Source organism: Coenobita brevimanus, chromosome 73, assembly GCF_032717465.1.
Source record: "Coenobita brevimanus isolate Jiangsu-jjx chromosome 73, ASM3271746v2, whole genome shotgun sequence".
NCBI lineage: Eukaryota > Metazoa > Arthropoda > Malacostraca > Decapoda > Coenobitidae > Coenobita > Coenobita brevimanus.
Window position 1 is genome coordinate 20,915,280 of NC_137026.1, and position 27,645 is coordinate 20,942,924.

General features: G+C 42.4%; 1 protein-coding gene across 1 annotated transcript in view; it reads left to right on the forward strand.

The window, feature by feature from the left end:
* Adi1 (acireductone dioxygenase 1) overlaps nt 1–27,645 on the forward strand; it is a 111,738-nt gene that overhangs the window by 54,132 nt on the left and 29,961 nt on the right. The window contains exon 4 of the mRNA XM_080278385.1: nt 15,879–16,058. Within this exon, the coding sequence (XP_080134511.1) occupies nt 15,879–16,058 (180 nt within the window). The remainder of the gene's footprint in view (nt 1–15,878; nt 16,059–27,645) is intronic.

The window sequence follows — 27,645 nt, forward strand, 5'->3', positions numbered from 1 at the left end:
TATGCTTTTTGAGATGAGGACTCCAGACTGCTGATGCATATTCCAGGGTTGGTCTAATGAATGATGTTATTATCCTTCTTAGCATGTCTTCATTTATGTATGTGAATGCTATTCTCATATTTGCAAGCAGTGTATACATGTTCCGTACCTTCTCGCTGATGTGGTCAGCCGGAGATAGTCTGTTATTGATAATCACACCTAGGTCTTTCTCTCTTTCTGATGTGTATAGGGTTTTATTTCCTAACTTATAATCCCAATCAGGTCTTTTTCCACTTTTACCAAACTTGATTACATGACACTTGTCCACATTGAATTCCATTTGCCATGTACTACTCCATTCATGAAGTTTGTTTAATTCTTCTTGTAGCTCCCTACAAGAGTCTGTGTTAGTAATTCTCCTTTGTATTTTTGCATCATCTGCAAACATGTTCATATAGCTCTCATTTCCAGTGTTACTGTTTATATCATTTATATACACTAAAAACATGATTGGTGCCAGCACTGAACCCTGTGGTACTCCACTAGTCACTTCTTTCCATGATGAGTAGTTTCCTCTAAGTACTGTCCTCATTTCTCTTTTTATGAGAAAGGCTTGCATCCAACAAAACAGTTTGCCTCGAATTCCTCCTTGATGGTACAGTTTCCATAAAAGTCTTTGGTGTGGTACTGTGTCAAAAGCTTTCTTAAAATCTAAATAGATACTGTCCACCCATCCTTCCCTTTCCTGTATTGTGTTTGTTACTCTGTCATAGTAGCTCAACAGATTAGTAACACATGATTTTCCTTTTCTGAAACCAAACTGTCTTTCTGTTATCATACTGTGTTCTTCTAGATGATTTACCCAAGCTTTTCTTATAAGTTTTTCTAATACCTTGCTTACAACACTGGTCAGTGATACTGGTCGGTAGTTGAGTGGATTTTGTCTATTTCCTTTCTTGAGTAAGGGGACAATATTTGCTTTTTTCCAAATATCAGGTAGTTAACCTTGACTCAAGGATTTCTTGAAAATTAAAAATAATGGTTTACTTAACTCCTTTGCACATTCTCGTAATACCCAACATGAAATTTCATCAGGACCACTTGCTTTTCCTCTGTCTAATCCACTCAACTCCTCCTGTATTACTTTTTCTGCTATTTGTATATCTGGTAGTATGTGTGGACATGCGTGTTCCACATAGTCCCTCTCAAAATTTTTTCTTCTGTAAAAACTAATTGGAAATTCTTATTTAGTGCTTCACAAATATCTTTCTCTTGTGTATAAGTGATTCCCTCGTCCGTAATGGATTGTATTATATCTTTTACTTTGGTTTTGCTTCTGATGTAGCTGTAAAACAGCTTTGGTTGATCACTACTTTTATTTATGATATCCTCGTCAAACTGTTTTTGGGCTTCCCTCCTTATTCTTGTATAGTCGTTTCTTGCCTGTTTGTAATTATTATACGCCCTTTCACTATTGTGTCTTCTGTATCTATTCCACAACAAATCTCTTCTTTCTTTTGATTTTTTTACATTCTGTATTGAACCATTTCTGTATTTTCTTATCTGCTTCTTTGTGCTGTGGGATGTACTTCTGGACTCTTATTTCATAAAATTCACAAAATTTTTTATATACAGCATTTAAATCTTGTCCTCTAAGCTCATTTGTGTGTGTGTGTGTGTGTGTGTGTGTGTGTGTGTGTGTGTGTTTAGGGCTACATTACAGTAAGGGCAGATTGGATTGTTTGTGAATTATATTTTATGTTCGTTCTGTAGTACAGTACATATGGGCTTGGCAAACTCATGTCTCTGGGAAGGACATGGCTGTCTGGTGGAGGTTCATGAAGGATTCTGTTTGGCTGTTGTCTCTGGATGGCTGTGGTGGCTGTTCTTTAGGTTGTAAGCTTTTCCATGTTTCTGTGACTGCTAAGGTGGGGACCCAGCTAGGGGGTGCTGTATTTATTGTTGTTGTTGTTTATCCCAGGTCCGCCTGGCCAAGATAACCCATCAGTTGCGGGTAAGCAACTACCTCTATAGGGATATCTTATAGGGCTCTTGCACTATTTATGTGTCAGCTCTGGTCACAAACAAGAAATCAACATTTGTAAGATGTACATTCTAACCTCTCACACTGTACTAGTTGAGTACAACCATCAGCCTGTCCCACTAATACAGGCACCTAATTCTCTCTTGGTGAGGACTTCTTTTAAAACACTGACTAGTACAAACACATTTAGAACAAGCTCAGAGGCCATGGCATTACATCACAGGTGAACCTATACATTTTCAGCTACACCTCACAATACATCTACATCCCACACCAAGCATTCTGCTTCCTTGCTCCTTCAACATCATATTTTGTTCACCAATACTTTCATACACCACCACTTGGCAGATATAACCCTAATTCCCTTCAGATCTCCATCTTGTCATTATTACTAGAAGAATACACTCTAAATCAGAGTGATCATATATCACTAACAGAAACTACAAGAAATAGACTGGATATAATTCAGAAACAGAACAACGCTTTCACACACTACGCAATGCACCCATCACCATCATTGATAAGCACTTTATGAAATTCAATAAAATCATACTTACCCCAGGCAAGCACCATATTCCACAAGGCAGCGGAAGACACTATAAGCAAAACTTTGCACTGGAGATTGCTCGCCTCATAAAACAACATGACTCACTCATACATCGACTCCCCTCTCCCACACACATGACACCTTCACAAGACATCAGCAGTTAAACAGTGAAATTGACAGTATTAAAGCTTTGTAGGCAACATTTTCATATATGTAACTCTTAATTCTTGTAATAGGTGAGTCTTGAGTTAATTGAAGAGCAGGAGGAGTTAAAGATGAATACAGGGAGTTGATCTTGATTTATTATCTTCAGAGAAAGTCTAAGTTGAGCAGCGTATGTATTACAGAGACTTAATATACTAAGTAAGTCTAGTTGGACCTCTCTTCTTGTTCACCCTCTCCACTACCTGCCGGTCCTACGTTGCTAGCCTCCTTCTCCCTGCTCCTTCTGTCTCTATGGCCTGTCTCCTTCTGAGCTCTGGTTCCTATATTCTCATTTTAGCTGGGATTGTGTCACGTGGAATAAACTGATGTGACGTTTCTAGATGTGTGTGTGTGTGTGTATTTACCTATTTGTAGTATACAGGAATTGAGCAATGCTCGTGTTGTCCTGTCTCCATATCCACATTTATCAAGTCTACCTTTACACACATGAATGTTTTTCTCAAGCACCACCTCTTTGTCTAAGTCGTTCCAAATATTTAAGAATATACCTAATTGTGATATACACGGAATGTCCTATGCTCGTGGGTTTCCGTCGCTGTTTCTCAATAAGTCGAATTTAACTTTAAACTCATTTAAGTTTTTAGACTGGACGATCTCTTTGTCCAGGCTATTCCATAAGTCTATACTTCTGTAAGGAAAGCTATATTTCTTGATATCCTTCAAGCAGCTTGACTTTTTCAATTTCATTCCATGTCCTCTTGTTGCTCTCTTATCCCATACAAACAGATCTTCTTTGTCAATTTTATCTACTCCCACCATGGTCCTGAACACCGCAATCATGTCTCCCCTCTTTCTCCTTTCCTCTAACGAAGGCAAATCCAGTTTTTCCAGCCTCTCTCTGTATGACAGGTCTGTCAGACTGGGGACCATCTTGGTTGCTGTTCTTTGTATTCTCTCAATCTTGTTTATATCTTTCTTTTTTGTGTGGGGACCACACTACTGCTGCATATTCTAACCTGGGGCGGATCATGGCCACTATCAATTTTTCATCATTTCCTCATCCATATAATGAAATGCTACTCTTATGTTAGTCAAGAGTTTATAAGTCTCTCCAACTATCTTGTTAATGTGCTTTTCTGGTGACAAACTATCTTGGACCAGCACTCCCAAATCTTTCTCTTCTCTCCTTTTTGTGATTAATTCATTACCCAAAAAATAATTCAGTGATGGTCTCCTGGTACTTTTACCCATTTCCAATATTTTACATTTCGTTACATTAAATTTCATTTCCCACGTCCGGCTCCAATTGTGTATCCTATCCAAATCCTCCTGCAGTATTTTACAATCCTCCTCAACCTCTATCTTTCTCAAGATCTTTACATCATCAGCAAACAGACTCACATAACTGTTCACTCCATCTACCATATCATTTACGTAAATCAGGAACATTACTGGCGCCAACACTGAGCCTTGAGGGACTCCACTTGTTACTTCCCTCCATCCAGACATCTTTTCCTCTATTACTGTCCTCATTTGTCTGTCTCTCAAAAAGTCTCTCATCCATTCCAGAAGTTTCCCCTTTAGTCCTCCTATATATTCTAGTTTCCACATTAGTCTCTTATGAGGTACCTTGTCAAAGGCCTTCTCTAAGTCTAAGTACACACAATCCACCCAACCATCTCTCTCCTGTACCACATCAATCGCTCTTGAGTAAAAGCTCAACAAGTTTGAAACACATGACCTTTCCACTTCTGAATCCAAACTGACATTCAGCCAAAATATTCATCTCTTCCAGATATTTTATCCATCTGTCTTTCAGGATTCTCTCACACAATTTTGCGACCATGCTGGTTAGAGACACTGGTCTATAATTCAGGGGTTCTTCCCTGTTTCCTCCCTTGTAAATTGGTACCACATTTGCCTTCTTCCATTCTTTTGGCACTTTCCCATCTTCCAGTGAGCATACAATTAAGCTGTGAATTTTATCCGCCAGTTGTTCTCTGCATTCCTTCAGTACCCAATTAGAAATTCCATCAGGTCCTGGGGCTTTCCTTACATCTTGAGTTTCCAGTAACTTATACACTTCCTGCACCTCCACTTTTATATCTTTCATCACCGGAACATTTCTAATCACTCCCTCCCCTTCCACAAGCTCCTTTTCTTTAGTGAAAACTGACTGGAAACGTTTGTTCATTATTTCTGCTTGCATTGCGCATCCTTAAAGACCTCTCCATCTACTTTCAGCTTGGTGATTCCTTCCTTTTGTTTCAGTTTGCCATTAACAAATCTATAAAACAGTTTGGGTTCATCCTTGCATTTGTCAATTATACCTTTTTCAAAATTCCTTTCTTCTTCCCTATGTATTCTTGTGTATTCGTTTCTTGTTCTTTTATATTCTTCCTTTGTTCTGTCGTTACCTCTCTTTCTCCAATTGTTCCACACCTTATCTCTCTCCTTTTTGGCTATCATACACCTTCTATTAAACCACTCCTTTTTCCTGTTTTCTTTCCCTCTTACTCTTGGTACAAATTTTTCCACTCCCAAATTATAGAGGTCTAGAAAGAAATCCCACTTCCTCTGTATCTCTCTTGTTTCTCTGAATTTTCTCCAATCCGCATTTTCAAAAAAGTTTCTCAATCCTGTAAAATTTGCTTTGCCAAAGTTGTATCTTCCCTGTCTATGAAGCTCGTCTCTTGGCTCGGCGTTTCCTATTAACGTCTGGAACTCAATGACCACGTGATCACTTTTTCCCAAAGGACAGAGATATTCCAATGATTCTATTACATCGGGTTCTTTGGTGAACAGTAAATCTAACCTTGCTGGTGTGTCCTCACCTCGAAACCGTGTCTCTTCTTTGACCCACTGCGTCATCACATTATTCATTATTATATTTAATAACATAGTACCCCACGAATCCTCACCGCCTCCCGAGTACTATTCCTCCCAGTTCACCTCTTTACAATTAAAGTCACCCACCAAAATTATATTATTGCTTTTCTCAATTATTTTTTGCAAGTAGCTAGCCATATCTGACAACATCTCATGGTATTCGTCATCCTTCCATGCTCTCGTCTTTGGGGGAACATACACTACCGCCATATCTCTCTTAACATTCTCTCCAGTTTCTAATTTCATATATATCACTTCAGCCCTGCCTTCTCCCATTTCCACAGTATCTACAATTATGTTGTTCTTCACTGCTATCATCACTCCTCCTCCCTTTTTTTCTTTTCTGTCTTTTCTCCACAGTTTGTATTTACCATCTCCCAAATGAACATCAATATCTTCTCTTAATTTGGTCTCTACAAAGCACATGACATCAGGTTCATGTTCTCTCAAGAAATCATTAATTTCGATCCTTGTCGATATGAAACCATCAACATTAGTATATATCACCTTCAAATTATTTTTGACATTATTAATACCCTCTTCTCTCCTACTGTCTGTCAGTACCACTTCCTCAACTTCTGATCTTTCACAACCATCCCCCCTAGTTTCCTTCACTTCTATTTCCTTAAATACCATTTCCTTACTTTCATATCCAATACTCTCCAAAAAAAAGTGTGAGTGTGTGTGTATGTGTGTGTATGGTCACGAGTTGCTGTCGTGTGCCTATCAAGCATTCCTTGACTTAGAGTGTGTAAACATGTTTACCATTGCTTGATTCTTGCTGACACACTACCTATCTCATCCCCTGACTTGCTGCTTCTGTCTGTCTGTCTATCTATCTATCTATCTAACTATCTATGTATCCATCATGCTAACTATTATGATTTGTATTTATAATATGGAGTCCTGACATCAGCAAAATTAGCAAAAAACAAAACAGAAAACTGGGCAGCGTTTGTAACAACACACAGGCCCCTCATGCCTCCACTAAACACTTAACTGCATCACCAAATCATAAACAGGCACCTCCAAAACCCATGCCACCATCACCTCTACCACCCAACACATCCCTTCTTTCAAGGAGCAAGACATACTTGTGGACCACAGTGCAGACATGTCACCTGACACCAACACCAACTGAATCTGAAAAACAATCTTCTCTTCATAGACAGTTCTTTCCACTTTACCACAACATAACACCCATCACTCCAGAGCAGTCAGGTAATATTATCAAAAAAACAAAGAACTCTGCAGGGCACAGGGCCAGATGGTATTAGCATCCTACACCAGAAACATTTAGGACCACAGGGCATCTGGGCCCTCACAAGCATCAGCAACTACTTGTATACATGCTGTAATGTCCTCAACATTTGGAAACATGGAATAGTTATCACTATACTTAAACCAAACAAGGACCCAACACACCTTTCTTCATACCGGCCCATAGCACTACAGTACTTAGCATACCACTCAAGATTAACTGAATGACTAATTCTTAACACACCTCATATTCTCCTTGCTCCCTCACAATGTGGCTCTAGATCACTACACTCTGCAAACACCTTACTAACCATAACATACTTCTGACTGCATCAACTCCACGAGACCTACACAACATACACTTCTTACAACAATAGACATCAGTAGAGCCATTGATACTATCACCCGACACAAACTAATCACCTGAATCTACAACACAGACATGGAGAACAACACCAATCACTGGCATCCCAACTACTTGTTTAATAGATAAGCACATGCTACACTTGAGGACAAGTCATCACAAACTCGAAACTTTTCCAGCGGAGTTCCACAGGGCTCCTTTCTTTCATGCCTTTTTTTTTTTTTTTTTTTTTTACACATGGATGGTAGGCACACACCTGAAATGCCTACAAATATTGCCACATATGCAGATGACAGTACTATTATATCAGCACATCAAATCACAGAAACAGCCTGTACATTGCAACAAGACTCTCTCAACACACTGTAGGCATGGATAGTGCACAATAGGCTGCCAATCATACCAGCATAATCCACCACCGCACATATCACCAGCAGCACACATTAACACAGGTACACCCTATCACCACGCTTAATAATGTCCCTGTGCTGCACACCCCTTCCACAAACATCCTTGGAGTGACACATGACACTGGACTCACCTTCAAGAACAACATACAAAATATCAAGAGGTGTTGGACCACCAGAGTGATTGCACTCAGGGCACGTACAGGAACGTACTTTGGACAACAGAAAGAATCACTCACACTCTCCCTACTCCGCAAGGAATATATTAGTCAGTGATGTCTCAAGCCTCCCCACATTGGCCCCCAGCCTCTCTAACACCCACTACAACACAGTGCAGACCACATAGAACAGTGTCCTGCATATCATCACTGGTTGCAGTACTACCACTCCCACAGCTCGCCAACTCTTGAAACTGAAGCCCTTCCTGTTAGAGATTATCCTGAGGTACAGGATTCTGCACAGCTGCCTATGCTAACATGCTACACCGCTGTCAGTATATGACAGAGCCACACAACACAGCTAGGCATATACAGTAAGACCTCACTATAACGGATTAATTGGGGCCCAAACCATTCTGAAAAATGCAAAATTCCAATAAAAGCAACATCCTGACTTCCCCCTGCTAATCCGGACTTTTTCCGATATATCAGACATTGGTCCGGATCGCATGAACGGTTTTCAAACTGTTTTGACTACCTCTGCGGTACTGTACTGTGTTATAACTTCACTACATTAATCAAATGGTATAATATATATAATAATATTGTACTGTACACTGATAAACATGTCTTTTATTTACCTTATTATGGTGAACATAGCTGAAGTGGTCAGGCAATCCAAACTGCTTCTGGCTTTATCGGACTTTTTCCATAGGCAGGTCCGGATAGTGGTCCTGTCCGGATATTGGGTCCCGGCTTATGGACTTGTACTAATGGACCCTAACTCAGAGAAACACTTATACAACTCCCTCTGGACATGCATAGCACCTATTTAAGACCAAAATCACACCAATAAGGCACATAAAAGACTGAAATAAATGCAAAAGAAGCATAGAATGAGGGTTTTGAGGTAGGTTCATACAATATTAAACATTCTGGGTACTTACATGTGCCTGGCTCCTGGACTGGTACTAATGGACCCTAACCTAGCCTAACTCAGAAAAACACCTTCCTACTGCACATGCATAGCTCCTAACACCCTATTCACACCAATTAAGGACATTAAAGAGTGAAATGAGGTGTTTGAGGTAAGTATAGTATGGAAAAAAGTACAGTATGAAACATTCTGCCTACTTACAGCAAGTCCATGGCCATCTCGATGAATAATGGCCTCCTGTCGGACTCTGACAGTAAGAAGGATTTCCTGAAGCACTTCCAGTACACTGTTCATGAAGTCTTGCACTGAACTTAGTCAATCGCACTCAGAAGTCCATTCTCTTCACAGTGCGCACTCTTGTCTAACTTATGCTCCATTGTAACTTACTAAGTGTTGCACTCTGCACTTTAACTTTTCCCACTCTTCTAACCATTTTCTAAAGCAAAAACAAACAAGTCGATTTACGTTAAATTTTGTTCCAAAATTGTATTCTCACTCACAACTGTAAATCCTTAACACAACACACTTTTTTTTCACTGCACATCACTGTAAATTCCCGTGTGGTCTAGTGGAGAAGTTCTTGCTGTTTAATCACTGTCAGAGTCCGAGAGTATCACTGGCAGGTGACCTAGGGGTGCGTCGCTGGGTCGTGGTGATGGCGTACCCATTGCAGACGACTCTGAAGACAGACGCAAACTCACGTCAAGCGGTGACTCCACTGTGGCTGATGTGCTGGGCTGTGGCTCGGAGCATGAGGGCCTGTCTTCAGGGGGCAACGGAGTGGAGCCAGGGCTGGGCACAGCAGGGGTCACGGGCCTGAAAAAACTGTCAATCGTTGATTGACGCAAGGATCGACGATTCTGACGATTGATGATGCGCTGCCTGAAAGCACGCATTTCCTCCACAGGTCCCAAGGGCCCCATCTCCCTGTCGCAGTCCGGGTGCTCCAGGTAGTCGAGAACGAACTCTAGGTGTTCCCGGAGTGCGCTCAGCTTGGGGATGGCTGGAGTAGTGTCATGCTGAGAGGAGTCCACATCATTGTCGCCGTCCTCATCGGAATCTTCAAGCTGGGTGCTGACACCTGCAACTGAAGATGCGATCTCGATATCAGACAATGTCTGATACCCAGGATCGCCCTCGTCGTCATCCAACCACTCATGCACATCGTCCACATCAACATCGTCGCCATGCGTACATAGCCGTGCATGGAAGCCATCCACGTCAAACCCTAGAAAATCGTACTCCACATCCGTTCCAAGAAGCAGACGAGACCAACCATTTTCTAGAGTCTTGACAGGGACTTCCTTCCATGCACTGGCCCAGTTGTAGGTTGCAGACTTGATGTTGTAGCGGCGAAGGTTTTCCAAAGTCTGCTGGCCTCGCATGTCCCGTCCCTCCCTGCGCTCGTCCTCTTCCTCGAGAACAACTTCTGTCGGTGTAGGCACTTTGTTGCCACTATCACTTCTTGGTCCATTGGTTGGATGAGAGCAGTCGTATTAGGTGGCAGAAACATGCACCTAATCTGGCCATTCTCAGCCACCAAGTCCTTGTCGCACGGGTGGGCAGGTGCATTGTCGAGGAGAAGTAGGGCCTTTACCTGGTCGCGCGGGATTCCCAGTGTCTTCGTCTGGTAATGTATGACCTCCTTGACGAAGTGGCAGTGGAACCAGTCTTTGAAGATCTGGGCTGTAAACCATGCCTTCAAAGAATGGTACCAGACGACAGGAAGGACATCCATCACCCCACAAAGACACCGAGGCTGCTTTGCACGGCCAACAATAATGGGCTGAAGCTGGTGCATGCCTTAAGCATTGGCACAACACAAAGCAGATATCTGTTGCTTGGAGAGCTTGCGGCCAGGTACCCGCTTCTCCGTCTCCTTGGCTAGAGTGTTCGTTGGCAAAGAGCGATAGAATAAACCAGTTTCATCAGCATTGTAGATTTGACCGAGAGTGAGGCCCTCCCTTTCGATCAAGCCCTTCACCTTGTGCCGAAACTCGTCAACTCCATCCTTGTTAGTGTCCAAAGCTTCGCCATGAGCTTTACAGTTTTTTTTTTTTTTTTTTTTTTTTTTTTTTTTTTTTTTGCGAGGAAGAAGGAACCAAAGGCCATGAGCCCGCAGTAACAGTTCCCTCCAAGAGAAAAACAAAATACAATATAGAGCCAAATTCAAGATCCGATCATTTTGAGATGCCTGGACACACTGCGTTTGAAAGACTGGAGATCATAGGCAGCAGGAAATACAGACAGAGGGAGACAGTTCCAGAGCTGACCTGTTGCATAAATGAAAGACTGGGAGTAACGGTTAACTCTTGCATTAGAGTTGGACAGAAAAAGGATGAGAGTTTGCTGCCAGACGGGTGCTACGCGCCCGTCAGAGGTGGAGGAATGCATGGAGACCGTTCAGAGGAGCAGTGACCATTAAAGTAGCGATAGAAAACAGAGAAAGATGCAACAGTGCAGCGAAGAGACAGAGGTTGAAGAGAGGCAGTAAGAGGAGGAAAGTTAACGAGACGAAAAGCCTTTGACTCCACCCTATTGAGAAGAGCTGTAGGTGGGGAGCCACCCCCACATGAGAGTTGTACTCACACAGGGCGGATAAAACCCCTGTATAGAGTCAACAATTGCGCAGGGGTAAAGAAAGAGCGGAGTCGGCTTAGCACACCCAATCTCTTGGAAGCAGATTTTACAAGAGATGTAATATGATCTTTCCAAGATAAGTCCCAAGTAAATGAAACCCCAAGCATGTTCAAGGATGATGCAGGATTAAGCTGAATATTATTAAACATTAGTGGGTATACCTGTGGAAGATTTTGTCGGGTTGATAGGTGTAAGAACTGAGTCTTAGATGCATTAAAAACAACCATATTATTTTTACCCCAGTCAGAGATACGAGCCAAGTCAGACATTAGGTGTGCCATAGCCTCATCCCTTGTTTGTTGAAGTAACTGTTGAGATGGGCGTTGCGGGAACCGAATGGAAAGGTGAAGGGTGGAGTCATCAGCGTATGAGTGGATATGGTTAGATGTACAGCGTAGATCATTGATGAATAAAAGGAAGAGAGTTGGTGATAGGACAGAGCCCTGAGGAACACCACTGTTGATAGATCTAGGAGAAGAACGATGGCCGTCTACAACAGCGGCTATAGAACGACCAGAAAGGAAGCTAGCGATGAAGGCACAGACAGAAGGATAGAAACCGTAGGAGGGCAGTTTGGAAATTAAAGATTTATGCCAGACTCGATCGAAAGCCTTTGAGATGTCAAGTGCAATGGCAAAGCTTTCGCCAAAGTCCCGAAAGGAGGATGACCAGGAGTCTGAAAGGTAGGTGAGAAGATCGCCAGTGGAGCATCCCTGACGGAACCCATACTGACGATCGGAAAGAAGGTTGTGATAGGAAAGATGCCTTAAAATTTTTCTATTAAGAATTGACTCGAAAACTTTTGAAATACAGGACGTTAAAGCAATTGGACGATAGTTGGAGGGTTGGGAGTGGTCACCCTTCTCTGGGACTGGCTGAATGAGAGCAAACTTCCAGCAAGAAGGAAAGGTACAAGTTGACAGACAAAGACGAAAGAGTTTGCCTAGGCAGGGTGTAAGCACAGAAGCACAGTTCTTGAGAACAACAGGAGGGACCCCATCAGGCCCATATGCCTTGTTAGTACTGAGGCCAGTGATGGCAGAAAATACATCATCTGAAGAAATTTTAATGTCAGCCATGAGGAAGTCAGAGGGGGGAAGTGATGGAGGAACAGCACCGGAATCGTCTAAGGTAGAATTGGAGGAGAAAGTCTGTGCGAAGAGATCTGCTTTATCAGTAGAAGAAATAGCTACAGAACCATCAGAGTAGAAAAGAGGAGGGAAGGATGATGAGGTAAAGTTGTTAGAAAGATTTTTGGCAAGATGCCAGAAGGAGCGGGAAGAATTCGAGTTGGAGAGTTGAGAGCATTTAGTATGGATGAAATTATTTTTAGTAGAGCGAAGAACAGACTTAGCACGATTCCGGGCAGAAACGTAAAGATGATGTGATTCAGGGGTGGGTTGGCTCCGGTTCCTTTTGTAGGCCCTCTCCTTGTTGAGGACAGCATTAGAACAAGCGTGATTAAACCAAGGCTTTCTTGCGTTAGTCAAAGGATATGAGAAAGGAATGTATGCTTCCATGCCCGAGAGAATAACCTCCGTAATGCGCAAGGCACACTCAGATGGCTCACGGCCATGGAAGCAATAATCATTCCAGGGAAAATCAAAGAAGTACTGCCTGAGGGCCTCCCAGTCTGCGGCTCCAAATGCCACAGACGACGTTTCCCTGGAGGGTCCACAGTAATGCACCGGAGTGATAGGACAGGTTAAGGTAATAAGGTTGTGTTCGGAGGAGCCCAACGGAGAGAAAAGATTAACAGAGTAAGCAGAAGGATTAGTTGTAAGGAAGAGGTCAAGTATGTTGGAGCTCTCTCCAAGGCGGTCAGGGATACGGGTAGGGTGCTGTACAAGCTGCTCTAGGTCATTAAGGATAGAAAAGATGTAGGCTTGCTCACCAGGTGGATCCGTGAAAGGAGAGGAGAGCCAAAGGTGGTGGTGAACATTGAAATCTCCAAGAATGGAGATTTCAGAGAAAGGAGAAATGGATAGAATGTGTTCCATCGTAGAAGTAAGATAGTCGAAGAATTTTTGATAGTCAGTAGAATTAGGGGATAAGTAAACAGCACAGATATATTTAGTCAGAGAATGACAGGAAAGCCGAAGCCAGAGTGTGGAGAATTCAGAAGAATCAAGTTCAGGAACACGAGAGCAAGATAAGTCGTTGCGTATATATACACAACAGCCATCTTTGGCTTTGAAATGAGTATAGAGAAAGTAGGAGGATACAGAAAAGGGTTTGCTGTCAGTTGCCTCAGACAGCTGAGTCTCCTTTAGAAAAAGAAGGTGAGGTTTAGAGGAGGAGAGGTGGTGCTCAACAGAGCAAAAGTTAGAGGAAAGGCCGCGAATGTTGCAGAAATGAAGAAGAAGAGAGTCAGACAGTGGTTCCAGGCACCTTGAGTCGTCATCGGGAGAGGGGCAGATGGTGGGGGCATTTATGGTCCCCCCCCCTGGGGACTCCGAGGCTTGATATAACGACGCCATTTTAGGTAAATTTTGAATAGGAAGTGTAGTGTGTACTGTGAATGTAGTTTGGTGAAGATAGTTAGAGAAATTTGTACTGGAGAGCATGCTGGCCTACTCTCTGTGTAACTGAGACACTGAAAAAGTTCAGCAAAGGGGGATGGTCAGGAACTAGTCCTGAGGGCTGATGAAACGGGAGCTCCAGCACTCCCTGTCATCGGCTTTCCATCCACCTCGGGAGTACTGCCCTGCTCGACTGGTGCTACAGTCTACAGTCTACTCTATGGTAAGGCCATACCGTAACTTGAACGCGAAGAGCCAACCCTCGGATGCCTTGAAGTCTAGGGCGTCGTGAAGCTTGACGAACTTCTCAGCAGCAGCCTTCAGCTCCGTACCACATACCATCACACCAGCAGCACGTTGCTGTCGATACCAAATCAACGTGGAGCGGTCGATTTCAGCAAACTTGGGAGTAAACATCACCTTCCTCTCCACGTTGCGTTTGCTTCTCGACGAGAAGTCAGCCGTGTACTGCATGAGTTTGTCTCGGGATCTCTTGATATCAAACAAAGTAGATCGGGCCAGGTTGAACTCGTGGAGGATGCGGGAAGAAGACCACCCCGCATCTACTTTCTCCAATATCTCCCGTTTCTTCTCCAGAGTCAACACCACTCTCTTCCTCTTCTCAGGCGGCAGGGCCATCATCACACACACTAATATGAGGCCCGAGAGCAGCAGGAGTGCCTGCAGCAGGTAAGGAACCACCACAACAGCGAGCATATGGGCAGCCATGATGACGAGCGTGCACTCGCGGCAAGAGACAGGCGGAAAGTGGGGAGGATGCAGGGGCGCTCTATCGGACGTTGGAGGAATGACGCGCCACAACAAAGCTGTCCCGCACCGCGCGCGCCAAGTTCAAATTACAGGCGGGAAAAAATTGTTTTTTTTTTCCGATTTTTTGGGGGTTTTCGGATCATTTTGGGAATATTGGATCCCGGGACGATTATATCCGGTTAGTGGGGATGTTCGGATATTGGGCGTTCGGATATTAGAGGGATTACTGTATATAGGAATTTTGTCCGGTAGAATGAAAGACTGACTAAGAGGGTGTATGTAGGTGAGGTGGAGGGAGGGAGAGGGAGGGGTAGACCGAGGATGAGGTGGAGGGATGGAGTTGAGAGGTATATGAGGGAGGGGGGGGTGAGTTGGGGGGAGGGGAGTCAAATGGTGGGTGACAGAGTGACTTGGAGGCGTTTTGTCTGCGGCCACCCTTTGCGGGATTAGGGCGTCGGGCTATAGATAGATAGATAGATAGATAGATCCTTGAGTCCGATAGAAGTGAATTCTGGTCTATTGAAGTCCATTATATTGAGGTTTTACTGTATTTAAAAACAGTCACCACACAGACATTATCAGACCCTTTTTGTCAATGTCCAACATCCAGATATGCCAACACAAGCAATGAAGAAACCCCAGCACATTCATTTCACTTGCATAGCAGTACACTGCCACAATTTGAACACCATATTTGTACTACAAATCCTCTCCTGACATCCATTAATTAGAAAGTACTGTATCCTTAAATAGAGCTGATTGGGTTCACCATGCTAAGGTTAGATTAGGATATTGCCCGGTCCCCCTTAGTTGCCACCTTAGATTTGGGTTGGATGGAATCACGGATGACACATGTCTCACTTGTAAAATAGGCACACACAACATAATACACATAATGGAATACTGCACAACTAGTGCCACACAAAACACAGACACAGCATTAGCAGTGTAGGGAACCTGTGGGATGATGCCATAGAGGCAGTTGCTTACCTGCTGTTGACTGGTCTGCTCACCCAGGCAAACCAGGGTTAAGCAACAACAACAACGGGTGAGGAAATTCAGTTCTGGATACTTTCACAAAGTGAAAACAAAAGATAAATACTGTACCATAGATAGGTAGGTCTAGAAATGTGCAGTTAATTAAACTGTTAAAAAATGTAGTGTGAAAGTTCACTGTACCTGTAATTCATTTCAGATAAAGATATTTTATGAAGAACACCTCCATGCTGATGAGGAAATTCGTTTCATCACTGAAGGCTCCGGATACTTTGACGTACGTGACAAGGATGACCAATGGATTCGCATTGAGGTGACGCCAGGGGATCTTCTCATCTTGCCCGCTGGAATTTACCATCGCTTCACTCTGGATTCAAAGGTACTGTGTGGTATCTTGACCATGTAATATGTAAATCTTGATATTTGGTTCTAGTTATCGTGTAGTCGAAGTTAGGAGAAGTTAAAGATGGATACAGGGAGTTGATCATAGTTTCGTATCTTCAAGGAAGAGTTTAAGTTGAGCAGTATATGTATTCCACAGGAATGTAATATACCAGCTAAGTCTCATCGGACCCCTCTTCTCACTTCCTCTCTCCACAACCTTTCGGTTCTATGACTAGCCCCTTTCTACTCTCTAACTCTCTCATCCTGCCCTAGGAGGGCTAGTGTCACGTGTACAAGACACATGTGAATGTTCAAGAAACCCATGTGCCTGTGTGTATGTAGTGTTTCCGGTGACATAGTGTACGTGTGGCATTTTTTACAGAAATTCGGACACATTTCCTTTCCCACTGAAATCGCAAACACATTTCCTTTGGTCGACTCTTGCTGACACATTTCCTATTCCCACACCTTGGCTGGTGCTTCTGTCTATCTATCTATCTGTCTACCCATCATGCTATCTGTTGTGATTTGTATTTATAATATGTAGTCCTGACATCGCTCGGTCACGCCAGCTGGCGATCCTCCGACAGCATTCATCATTGACATGCTCTGAACTATTAATACATAATATTGATTATAATATTGAATAGACATAATATTGTAATGATCTAATAATATTCTAGAAACCTGTTACATTGTAAACATATTGTATACATAATGGAGCAAATGCACTAGAGTTAAATTGAGTTTGGAATATTGTATAACATATTGTTAAATGCGTATGTATAATAGGCACATACATGCAAAAAAATAGTTCAGAGTTAAGATTATAGTAAGAGTTACTAATAAATTTGTATTATATATAGATATAATGAGAATATTAATTCAGTCATTTAAATTGAGCAGTGTATGTTTTACACAGGAATGTAATTTACAAGCTAAGTCTCGTCAGACCCCTCATCTCTCTTCCTCTCTCCACAACGTTTCGGTTCTATGACTAGCCCCTTTCTGCTCTCTAACTCTCTCATCCTGCCCTAGGAGGGCTAGTGTCACGTGTGCAAGACGTGAATGTTCGAGAAACCCGTCTGTCTGTGTGTATGTAGTGTTTCCGGTGACATAGTGTACATGTGGCATTTTTTACAGAAATGCAGACTCATTTCCTTTCCCACTGAAATCGCAAACACGTTTCCTTTGGTCGACTCTCGCTGACACATTTCCTATTCCCACACCTTGGCTGGTGCTTCTATCTGTCTATCTATCTATGTATCCATCCATCCATCATGCTATCTGTTATGATTTTTATTTATAATATGGAGTCCTGACAACTGTACTGGATTATGTATTGTACTTGTATTCTAATTTAGTGGCTGTTGGTCTAGTGGTTAGAATGCCCCAGTTTGAGCACTGGCGTTGCGTAAATTCGAACCCCAAGACATAACTCCGGGTTTTATGATCATTTAATATCATCAAGGACAGTAGGCAGGTCACCTAGCCTGAATATGGGAAATGCAAATAAGATTTTTTTGTATCTTTAGATGACTCAACTGAGAGTGGCAAACTGAAGAGTTTCTTGTAGCCCAGAAATCCATATAGTATATTGGGTAGAAACTGTTTAATCAAGTGGATGCTATATGATCTAATGAGTTAAGGCACTCCAGCCAGATATGGCCCTTAATAGTTTATATCCAAAGGATGGTTTGGGTTTGTTGCTCACATAATGCCACTCAGGGCCAAGCAGATAGACTTAAAAGCACTGTTATCAACATGTGTTGTAGGTGTGTTATATTCCTTGTACAATAACATGGCCCAGATTTTCATTGTTTTGCAGCTTTTACTGTATCCTGTAGCATAATAGCAGAATAAAACAATACTACAGCTGTATACCTTTCCACAGCATTTCTTCACAGGCTTGTAAAAAAAAAAAAAAAAAAAACTGGTTCCTTTTTTTATGATTACCCAACCCACCCAGGTTTTATTTTGAAAACATTCTTTTTTTCTTTTTCTTTTTCTTTTTTCTTTTTTTCTATAAAACCCGGGATTTATTGGGCAATTTTTTCTATGCCATTTTTGTCAAATGAGCTTGGATGTTGTTGGAAGGACACAAGTCAAGAGTGAGAGCAGTGGAAATGAGTTATTTAAGAGGAGCCTGTGGAGTCACATGGAGTGACAGGCTGACAAATGAGGATATAAAAGAGCATTGTGATGTGGGTGTGGATGTGATAGGAAGCTTTAGGAGGAACACACTAAGGTGGTTTAGCCATGTGAAGAGGATGGAGGGTGAGAGACTGATGAGGAGAGTGTATGTGAGTGAGGTGGAAGAGGGGAGAGGGAGGGGGAGGCCGAGGATGAGATGGAGGGATGTAGTGGAGAGGTACATGAGAGAGGGGATGTGAGTTGGGAGCAGGGCAGTGAAATGGCGGGGGACAGGGCGACGTGGAGGTGATTTGTTTGTGGCCAACCCGTATGGGATTGAGGCATCTGGCAATAGATAGATAGATAGTTTGGGTGCTCCTTGAAGTTGATATTCTTATATTTATGTATTAGTTCCTGTATTAATGTGTGGCACCACTACAAGATATCTCAATGTATGATCCTGTTTTGATGTTTTTAACACAGTACAGGTAGTAAATTAAAAAAAAAAACTCTTTTTGTTTCTGCAGCAGTTTTGGAATATAACAACAGCTGAATCTCTTGCATTTGAAATATCTTTCATTTACAGTATAGGGCAAAGCAGTGTCTATATACAGTGCTTGTCAGGTCCTATGAAATTCATTCCGGCATTTTTATTTCTCTTGTTTTATATATATATATATATATATATATATATATATATATATATATATATATATATAGACACAGTATATATATATATATATATATATATATATATATATATGTATGTATATGGGGGAGTGGACTTTATGAACACTGCTTGGTGGGGGCCAGAATTAGGATACAAGTAAGATGGAGGAATAGAGGAAGGGAAAGACGAGAGGAAGGAGTAGTTGCAAGGAGAGTGGAAAGGTTACAAGAGGATGAGAAAAAGGCAGAGTATAAGAGAGAAGTGGAGGAACGATTGGGCAAATATGAATTGGAGCAGATGGGAGACGTGGAAGGTGTGTGTAGAATATTTACAAAAGAAATATGTGCAGCATGTGATGTGGTGTGTGGAAGGAGGAGAAGACGGAGGGGGGTGCAAGGAACAGCGTGGTGGACTGAAGAGGTGAAACAGGCTGTGGCACAAAAGAAGAAAGCATACAATGAATGGATGAGAAATAGGGGCGTGGAAGAAGTTGAGAGGCGGAAGAGAGAGTTATGTTTAGAAAGAAAGAGAGAGGTGAAAAGATAAGTAAGAGAGAGTAAGAAAAGAGTGGATGAGGAATTTGGAAGGAATTTGAGTATAAAGTGGAGGGACTGTAAGAAAATGTTCTGGAAAGAGGTGAAGAGAGTAAGACAGGGTGGAAATGAGGTTAGCAGGGGAGTGAAAGATAAAAATGGTAGATTACTAGTGGAGAAGGGAGAAAGAGTGAGCAGATGGAGAGAACACTTTAAGGAATTGTTGAACGTAGAGGATGGAAGTAATGTGAGTATAAGTGGCTGGGGAATGGCTGGGAGAAGGAGGGAGGTGAGAAGACAGGAAGAAATCAGTAGGATAGAAGTTGTGGAAGCAATGAAGAAAGTTAAATTGGGGAAAGCCCCAGGAATTGATGGAGTGTGTGGTGAAATGCTGAAGCATGGGGGAGAGATAGTAGTAGAATGGATGTGGAAGATGTGCAGATTGGCCTGGGAGGAAGGTAGAGTCCCGGAGGATTGGAAGTCAGGTATAATTATTCCCTTGTACAAAGGAAAAGGGGGAAAAAGAAGTGTGTGGTAATCATAGGGGCATTTGTATTCTTAGTATATTAGGAAAAGTGTATGGTAGGATACTTATTGACAGCGTTAGAGAAAGACAGAGGAATTAGTTGGAGATGAAGAGGGAGGCTTTAGGAAGGGAAGAGGTTGTGTGAATCAGATATTCATTCTTAGATCTTTAGTGGAAAAGTTTCTAGAGAAGGGAAAGAAGTTGTATGTGGCTTTCATGGATTTGGAGAAAGCATATGACAGGGTGCATAAACAAGGATTGTGGAAAGTTTTAAGAATATATGGAGTAGATGGAAAGTTGTTGAATTCTGTGAAGAGTATGTATGATTGTGCTAAGGCTGCAGTGCTTGTGGATGGTGAACTAAGTGAATTTTTCTCTTTGGAGATTGGTTGAAACAGGGATGTGTCATGTCTCCATGGTTGTTCAATCTGTTCATGGATGGGGTAATAAAAGAGGTACAAGGTAGGGTGGTGGATGTTGGAGTGGCCCTGGTGAGAGAGGATAGTGTTTGGAAACTCCTTGTACTGTTGTTTGCAGATGATACTGTGTTGTTGAGTGAAGACGAAGGGGAGCTGCAAGGCTTGGTGGATGAGTTTGGGAGAGTGTGCAAGAAACGGAATCTAAAGGTGAATGTAGGGAAGAGTAAAGTGATGGTCTTTGAGAGAGGTGAAGTCAGTGAATGTACAGCAAGGTTGGATGGTGAGGAATTGGAAAATGTGAGTACGTTTAAGTACTTGGGTAGTGTGATGAGTGAGGATGGAGGTTTGGAGGGTGAAGTGCTTGAAAGGGTACAGCAGGGAAGAAAGGTTGCTGATTCCTTGAAAGCAGTGATAAGAAACATGGAAGTGAGCATGGAAGTGAAAAAGTTACTACATGACAGTATTGTGATACCAACTCTAACGTATGGAAGTGAAGCTTGGACGTTGTTGGAAGGACACAAATCAAGAGTGAGAGCAGTGGAAATGAGTTATTTAAGAGGAACCTGTGGAGTCACATGGAGAGGCAGGCTGACGAATGAGGATATAAAGGAACGTTGTGGTGTGGATGTGGATGTGATAGGAAGTGTTATGAGGAACACACTGAGGTGGTTTGACCATGTGGAGAGGATGGAGGGTGAAAGACTGACGAAGAGAGTGTATGTTAGTGAGGTGGAGGGGGGAAGAGGGAGGGGGAGGCCGAGGATGAGATGGAGGGATGGGGTGGAGAGGTATATGAGAGAGGAGGGTGTGAGTTGGGAGCAGGGCAGTGAAATGGTGGGGGACAGGACAACGTGGAGGTGATTTGTTTGTGACCATCCCAAACAGGATTGAGGCATCTGGCAATAGATAGATAGATAGGTAAGCTCTTAATTCACGCGAGGGTTATGTTCCCAGACCCTTCGCGTATGTGGTAAATTCGGTATAGGTTCTGCCCTTGTGTGCACATAATTACGCATCTCTGCTAAGTACATTACATCTGAATAATGCTGTTTATGCACTACATACACCTTAAAAACTAGCATAAATTATGAAAAACAACAAAAATGTAAGAAATTTTACACTGAAACCTGACAAGCACAGGCATAGGTGGAGACACTTCAGCAGTCTGGTGCACAAGCCCTCACTGCCTCCCATATGCTACATTCTGCCTTCTTTATTGTCCAAACAGTTGACTCATTCACCCCAAACATACGGTTCCGAGCCAGTTCACAGGCATAGGTGGAGACACTTCAGCACAGTCTGGTGCACTAGCCCTCACTGCCTCCTGTATGCTACGATCTGTCTTCTTTATTGTAAGAACAGTTGACTCACCCCAAACACACGGTTCCGAGACAATTCACCACGAAGTCAATTCACCATCAAAACATGGAAGTCAATTCACCATCAAAACATGGACGATTCCCTGTCATTCTATAAATATACTTATTATTGATTAATTAATACTTTAATAACTAATTTTCAAGAGGATTTTATAACTCATATAAGTAAAAAACTAGTGTACTGTACTTGCTAAATAAACTGGTATGTAAATAAATGACGGGAATCGTCCTGACGGAGAATTGTCGCCGACATTCCTCCCTTAAGTTTGTCCAACACTTTAACTTTCTCTGTCAGCTTAGGCCTCATGTTGGCAGACAAGGCAAGCAATCACTGGAAGGCAGAAAAATAAGCCACAAATAACGATTCGCGAGTCACGCATGGTTCGACTGTCGGATTCAAACTGACTGTGTGGTGCGTGGTAGACCGACCTCCCACACACACACACACACACGCACACACACACACACACACACACACACACACACACACATACATATATGTATGCATACGGGCAGCAGGTAGGCATTTTTATATATTTATTTCTCTTGTATATTAAAATTATTTATTTGAATACTATAATTTTATGTTTTAATTATTGTACGAAAAATTCGTGGATAACCGAAATCGCGTGAAAAAAGTTCGCATGAAGTAAGGCATTACCCGTATATATATATATATATATATATATATATATATATATATACAGTTAAAGCTCGATTAACTGGCAGCTGATGCATTGGCACATCCATATAACCAGAACGCAAATTCGATCCAGCATGGGGTCGAAAATATTCCGGATCCTGGTCGTTCCACTATAATTCTTGACTAGTTCTGTACAGTAGAGGATAAAGTAGTGTATGCAGCTAAGTTTTCAAAATTATTTTGACCTGTAACATATGCTAAATTTTTCTTTAAATAATTTTTGGTAATGTTTGCTGGTTTGTGTTGAGTCCTGTACAATGTCACTTGCTGTCGTTTTGTGTGCATTGTAGTGTACACTCATGATCACTAATTTCTGTTCAGGGGTGCACCCTTCGTACCCCCATATACCCAGGGAAGATGGGAGGGGGGGGACGAAACAAGCTCCACCCGCCTCTACCCCAGCTCTCAACCCTCCCCCATACCCCTACCCCTCCCAGCCCCCCACTCGTCATTCTTAACTGGTAGATACATCTCAAGCTAACCTCATACTTTACACTCATAGTCACATTACTAATACACAAATATAAAACACTAGGATATGTGAAAAGTATATAATATGACTATGAACATGCTGCAACAAGAAATTAATGCATTATAACGTTGACAATAAAACAAAAACGTTAACAACGGCTATCCCAGGCGTCATAGATTGGGTGTTTGCATGCGTCCGTGTCTGTGCCTGCGTGTTTGGGTGTGTTTATATCGTGTTTTTCAGTGTGTGTGTGTGTGTGTGTGTGTGTGTGTGTGTGTGTGTGTGTGTGTGTGTGTGTGTGTGTGTGTGTGTGTGTGTGTGTGTGTGTGTGTGTGTGTGTTTTACCTATTTGTTTTACCTATTTGTAGTATACAGGAATTGAGCGATGCTCGTGTTGTCCTGTCTCCATATCCACATTTATCTACTTTACTTTTACACACATGAATGTTTACTTTTACACACATGAATGTTTTTCTCCTGCACCACCTTTTTGTCTAAGTCGTTCCAAATACTTGTGTATTTACCCAATATACCTAATTGAGATACACACGAAATGTGCTATGATCGTTGGTTCCCATCGCCGTTTCTCAGTAAGTCAAATTTAGCTTTAAACTCATTTAAGTTTTTAGACTGGATGATCTTTTTGTCCAGGCTATTCCATAAATCTATACTTCTGTAAGGAAAGCTATATTTCTTGATATCCTTCAAGCAGCTTGACTTTTTCAATTTCATTCCGAGTCCTCATGTTGCTCTCTTATCCCATATAAACAGATCTTCTCGGTCAATTTTATCTACTCCCACCATGGTCCTGAACACTGCAATCATGTCTCCCCTCTTTCTCCTTTCCTCTAAGGAGGGCAAATCCAGCTTTTCCAGCCTCTCTCTGTATGACAGATCTGCCAGACTGGGGACCATTTTGCTTGCTGTTCTTTGTATTCTCTAAATCTTGTTTATACACTATCTTTCTTTTTGTCTGGGGACCACACTACCGCAGCATATTCTAACCTGGGGCGGATCATGGCCACTATCAATTTTTTCATCATCTCCTCGTCCATATGAGGAGTAGACTGTAGCACCAGTCGAGCAGGGCAGTACTCCCGAGGTGGATGGAAAGCTGATGACAGGAAGTGCTGGAGCTCCCGTTTCATCAGCCCTCAGGACTAGTTCCTGTCTATCCCCCTTTGCTGAACTTTTTCAGTGTCTCAGTTACACAGAGAGTAGGCCAGCATGCTCTCCAGTACAAATTTCTCTAACTATCTACACCAAACTACTTGCACGTACACACTTCACTTCCTATTCAAAATTCACCAAAAATGGCGTCATCTCATCAAGCCTCGAAGTCCCCAGGGTCAGGACCATAAATGCTCCCACCATCCGCCCCTCTCCCGGTGACGACTTGAGGTGCCTGGAACCACTGTCTGACTCTCTTCTTCTTCATTTCTGCAACATTCACAGCCTTTCCTCTAACTTTTGCTCTGTTGAGCACCACCTCTCCTCCTGTAAACCTCACCTTCTTTTTCTAACAGAGACTCAGCTGTCTGAGGCAACTGACAGCAAACCCTTTTCTGTATCCTCCTACTTTCTCTATACTCATTTCAAAGCCAAAGGTGGCTGTTGTGTATATATACGCAACAGCTTATCTTGCTCTCGTGTTCCTGAACTTGATTCTTCTGAATTCTCCACACTCAGGCTTCGGCTTTCCTGTCATTCTCTGACTAAATATATCTGTGCTGTTTACTTTTCCCCTAATTCTACTGACTATCAAAAATTCTTCGACTATCTTACTTCCATGATGGAACACATTCTATCCATTTCTCCTTTCTCTGAAATCTCCATTCTTGGAGATTTCAATGTTCACCACCACCTTTGGCTGTCCTCTCCTTTCACAGATCCACCTAGTGAACAAGCCTACATCTTTTCTATCCTTAATGACCTAGAGCAGCTTGTACAGCACCCTACTCGTATCCCTGACCGCCTTGGAGAGAGCTCCAACATACTTGACCTCTTCCTCACAACTAATCCTTCTGCTTACTCTGTTAATCTTTTCTCTCCGTTGGGCTCCTCCGATCAGAACCTTATTACCTTAACCTGTCCTATCACTCCGGTACGGCCTGTGGACCCTCCAGGGAAACGTCGTCTGTGGCATTTTGGAGCCACGGACTGGGAGGCCCTCAGGCAGTACTTCTTTGATTTTCCCTGGAATGATTATTGCTTCCATGGCCGGGAGCCATCTGAGTGTGCCTTGCGCATTACGGAGGTTATTCTCTCGGGCATGGAAGCATACATTCCTTTCTCATATCCTTTGACTAACGCAAGAAAGCCTTGGTTTAATCATGCTTGTTCTAATGCTGTCCGCAACAAGGAGAGGGCCTACAAAAGGTACCGGAGCCAACCCACCCCTGAATCACATCATCTTTACGTTTCTGCCCGGAATCGTGCTAAGTCTGTTCTTCGCTCTACTAAAAATAATTTCATCCATACTAAATGCTCTCAACTCTCCAACTCGAATTCTTCCCGCTCCTTCTGGCACCTTGCCAAAGATCTTTCTAACAACTTTACCTCATCATCCTTCCCTCCTCTTTTCTACTCTGATGGTTCTGTAGCTATTTCTTCTACTGATAAAACAGATCTCTTCGCACAGACTTTCTCCTCCAATTCCACCTTAGACGATTCCGGTCCTGTTCCTCCATCACTTCCCCCCTCTGACTTCCTCATGGCTGACATTAAAATTTCTTCAGTTGATGTATTTTCTGCCATCACTGGCCTCAGTACTAACAAGGCATATGGGCCTGATGGGGTCCCTCCTGTTGTTCTCAAGAACTGTGCTTCTCTACTTACACCCTGCCTAGGCAAACTCTTTCGCCTATGTCTGTCAACTTGTACCTTTCCTTCTTGCTGGAAGTTTGCTCTCATTCAGCCAGTCCCAAAGAAGGGTGACCACTCCCAACCCTCCAACTATCGTCCAATTGCTTTAACGTCCTGTATTTCAAAAGTTTTCGAGTCAATTCTCAGTAGAAAAATTTTAAGGCATCTTTCCTATCACAACCTTCTTTCCGATTGTCAGTATGGGTTCCGTCAGGGACGCTCCATTGGCAATCTTTTCACCTACCGTTCAGACTCCTGGTCATCCTCCTTTCAGGACTTCGGCGAAAGCTTTGCCATTGCACTTGACATCTCAAAGGCTTTCGATCGAGTCTGGCATAAATCTTTAATTTCCAAACTGCCCTCTTACAGTTTCTATCCTTCTATCTGTGCCTTCATCGCTAGCTTCCTTTCTGGTCGTTCTATAGCCGCTGTTGTAGACGGCCATTGTTCTTCTCATAGATCTATCAACAGTGGTGTTCCTCAGGGCTCTGTCCTATCACCAACTCTCTTCCTTTTATTCATCAATGATCTTCTAAGCTGTACATCTAACCCTATCCACTCATACGCTGATGACTCCACCCTTCACCTTTCCATTCGGTTCCCGCAACGCCCATCTCAACAGTTACTTCAACAAACAAGGGATGAGGCTATGGCACACCTAATGTCTGACTTGGCTTGTATCTCTGACTGGGGTAAAAATAATATGGTTGTTTTTAATGCATCTAAGACTCAGTTCTTACACCTATCAACCCAACAAAATCTTCCACAGGTATACCCACTAATGTTTAATAATATTCAGCTTAATCCTGCATCATCCTTGAACATGCTTGGGGTTTCATTTACTCGGGACTTATCTTGGAAAGATCATATTACATCTCTTGTAAAATCTGCTTCCAAGAGATTGGGTGTGCTAAGCCGACTCCGCTCTTTCTTTACCCCTGCACAATTGTTGACTCTATACAGGGGTTTTATCCGCCCCTGTGTGGAGTACAACTCTCATGTGTGGGGAGGCTTCCCACATACAGCTCTTCTCATAGGGTGGAGTCAAAGGCTTTTCGTCTCATTAACTCTCCTCCTCTTACTGACTCCCTTCAACCTCTTTCTTTTCGCCACACTGTTGCATCTTTATCTCTTTTCTATCGCTACTTTAATGGTCACTGCTCCTATGAACTGTCTGCTTGCATTCCTCCACCTCTACGACGGGCGCGTAGCACCTGTCTGGCAGCAAACTCTCGTCCCTTTTCTGTCCAACTCTCTAATGCAAGAGTTAACCGTTACTCCCAGTCTTTCATTTATGCAACAGGTCAGCTCTGGAACTGTCTCCCTCTGTCTGTATTTCCTGCTGCCTATGATCTCCAGTCTTTCAAACGCAGTGTGTCCAGGCATCTCAAAATGATCGGATCTTGAATTTGGCTCTCTATTGTATTTCGTTTTTCTCTTGCAGGGAACTGTTACTGCGGGCTCATGACCTTTGGTTCTTTCTTACTCGCATAAAAAGAAAAAGAAAAATATATATATTTATATATATATATATATATATATATATAATGAAATGCTACTCTTATGTTAGGAGTTTATAAGTCTCTCTAACTATCTTATTAATGTGCTTATCAGGTGACAAACTATCTTGGACCAGCACTCCTAAGTCTTTCGCTTCTCTCATTTTATTGATTAATTCATTACCCAACAAATAATTTATTGATGGCCTCCTGGTACTTTTACCCATTTTCAGTATTTTACATTTCTTTACATTAAATTTCTTTTCCCACTTCCGGCTCCAATCATGTATCCTATCCAGATCCTTTTGCAGCATTTTACAATCCTCCTCAACCTCTATCTTCCTTAAGATCTTTACATCATCAGCAAACAGACTTGCATAACT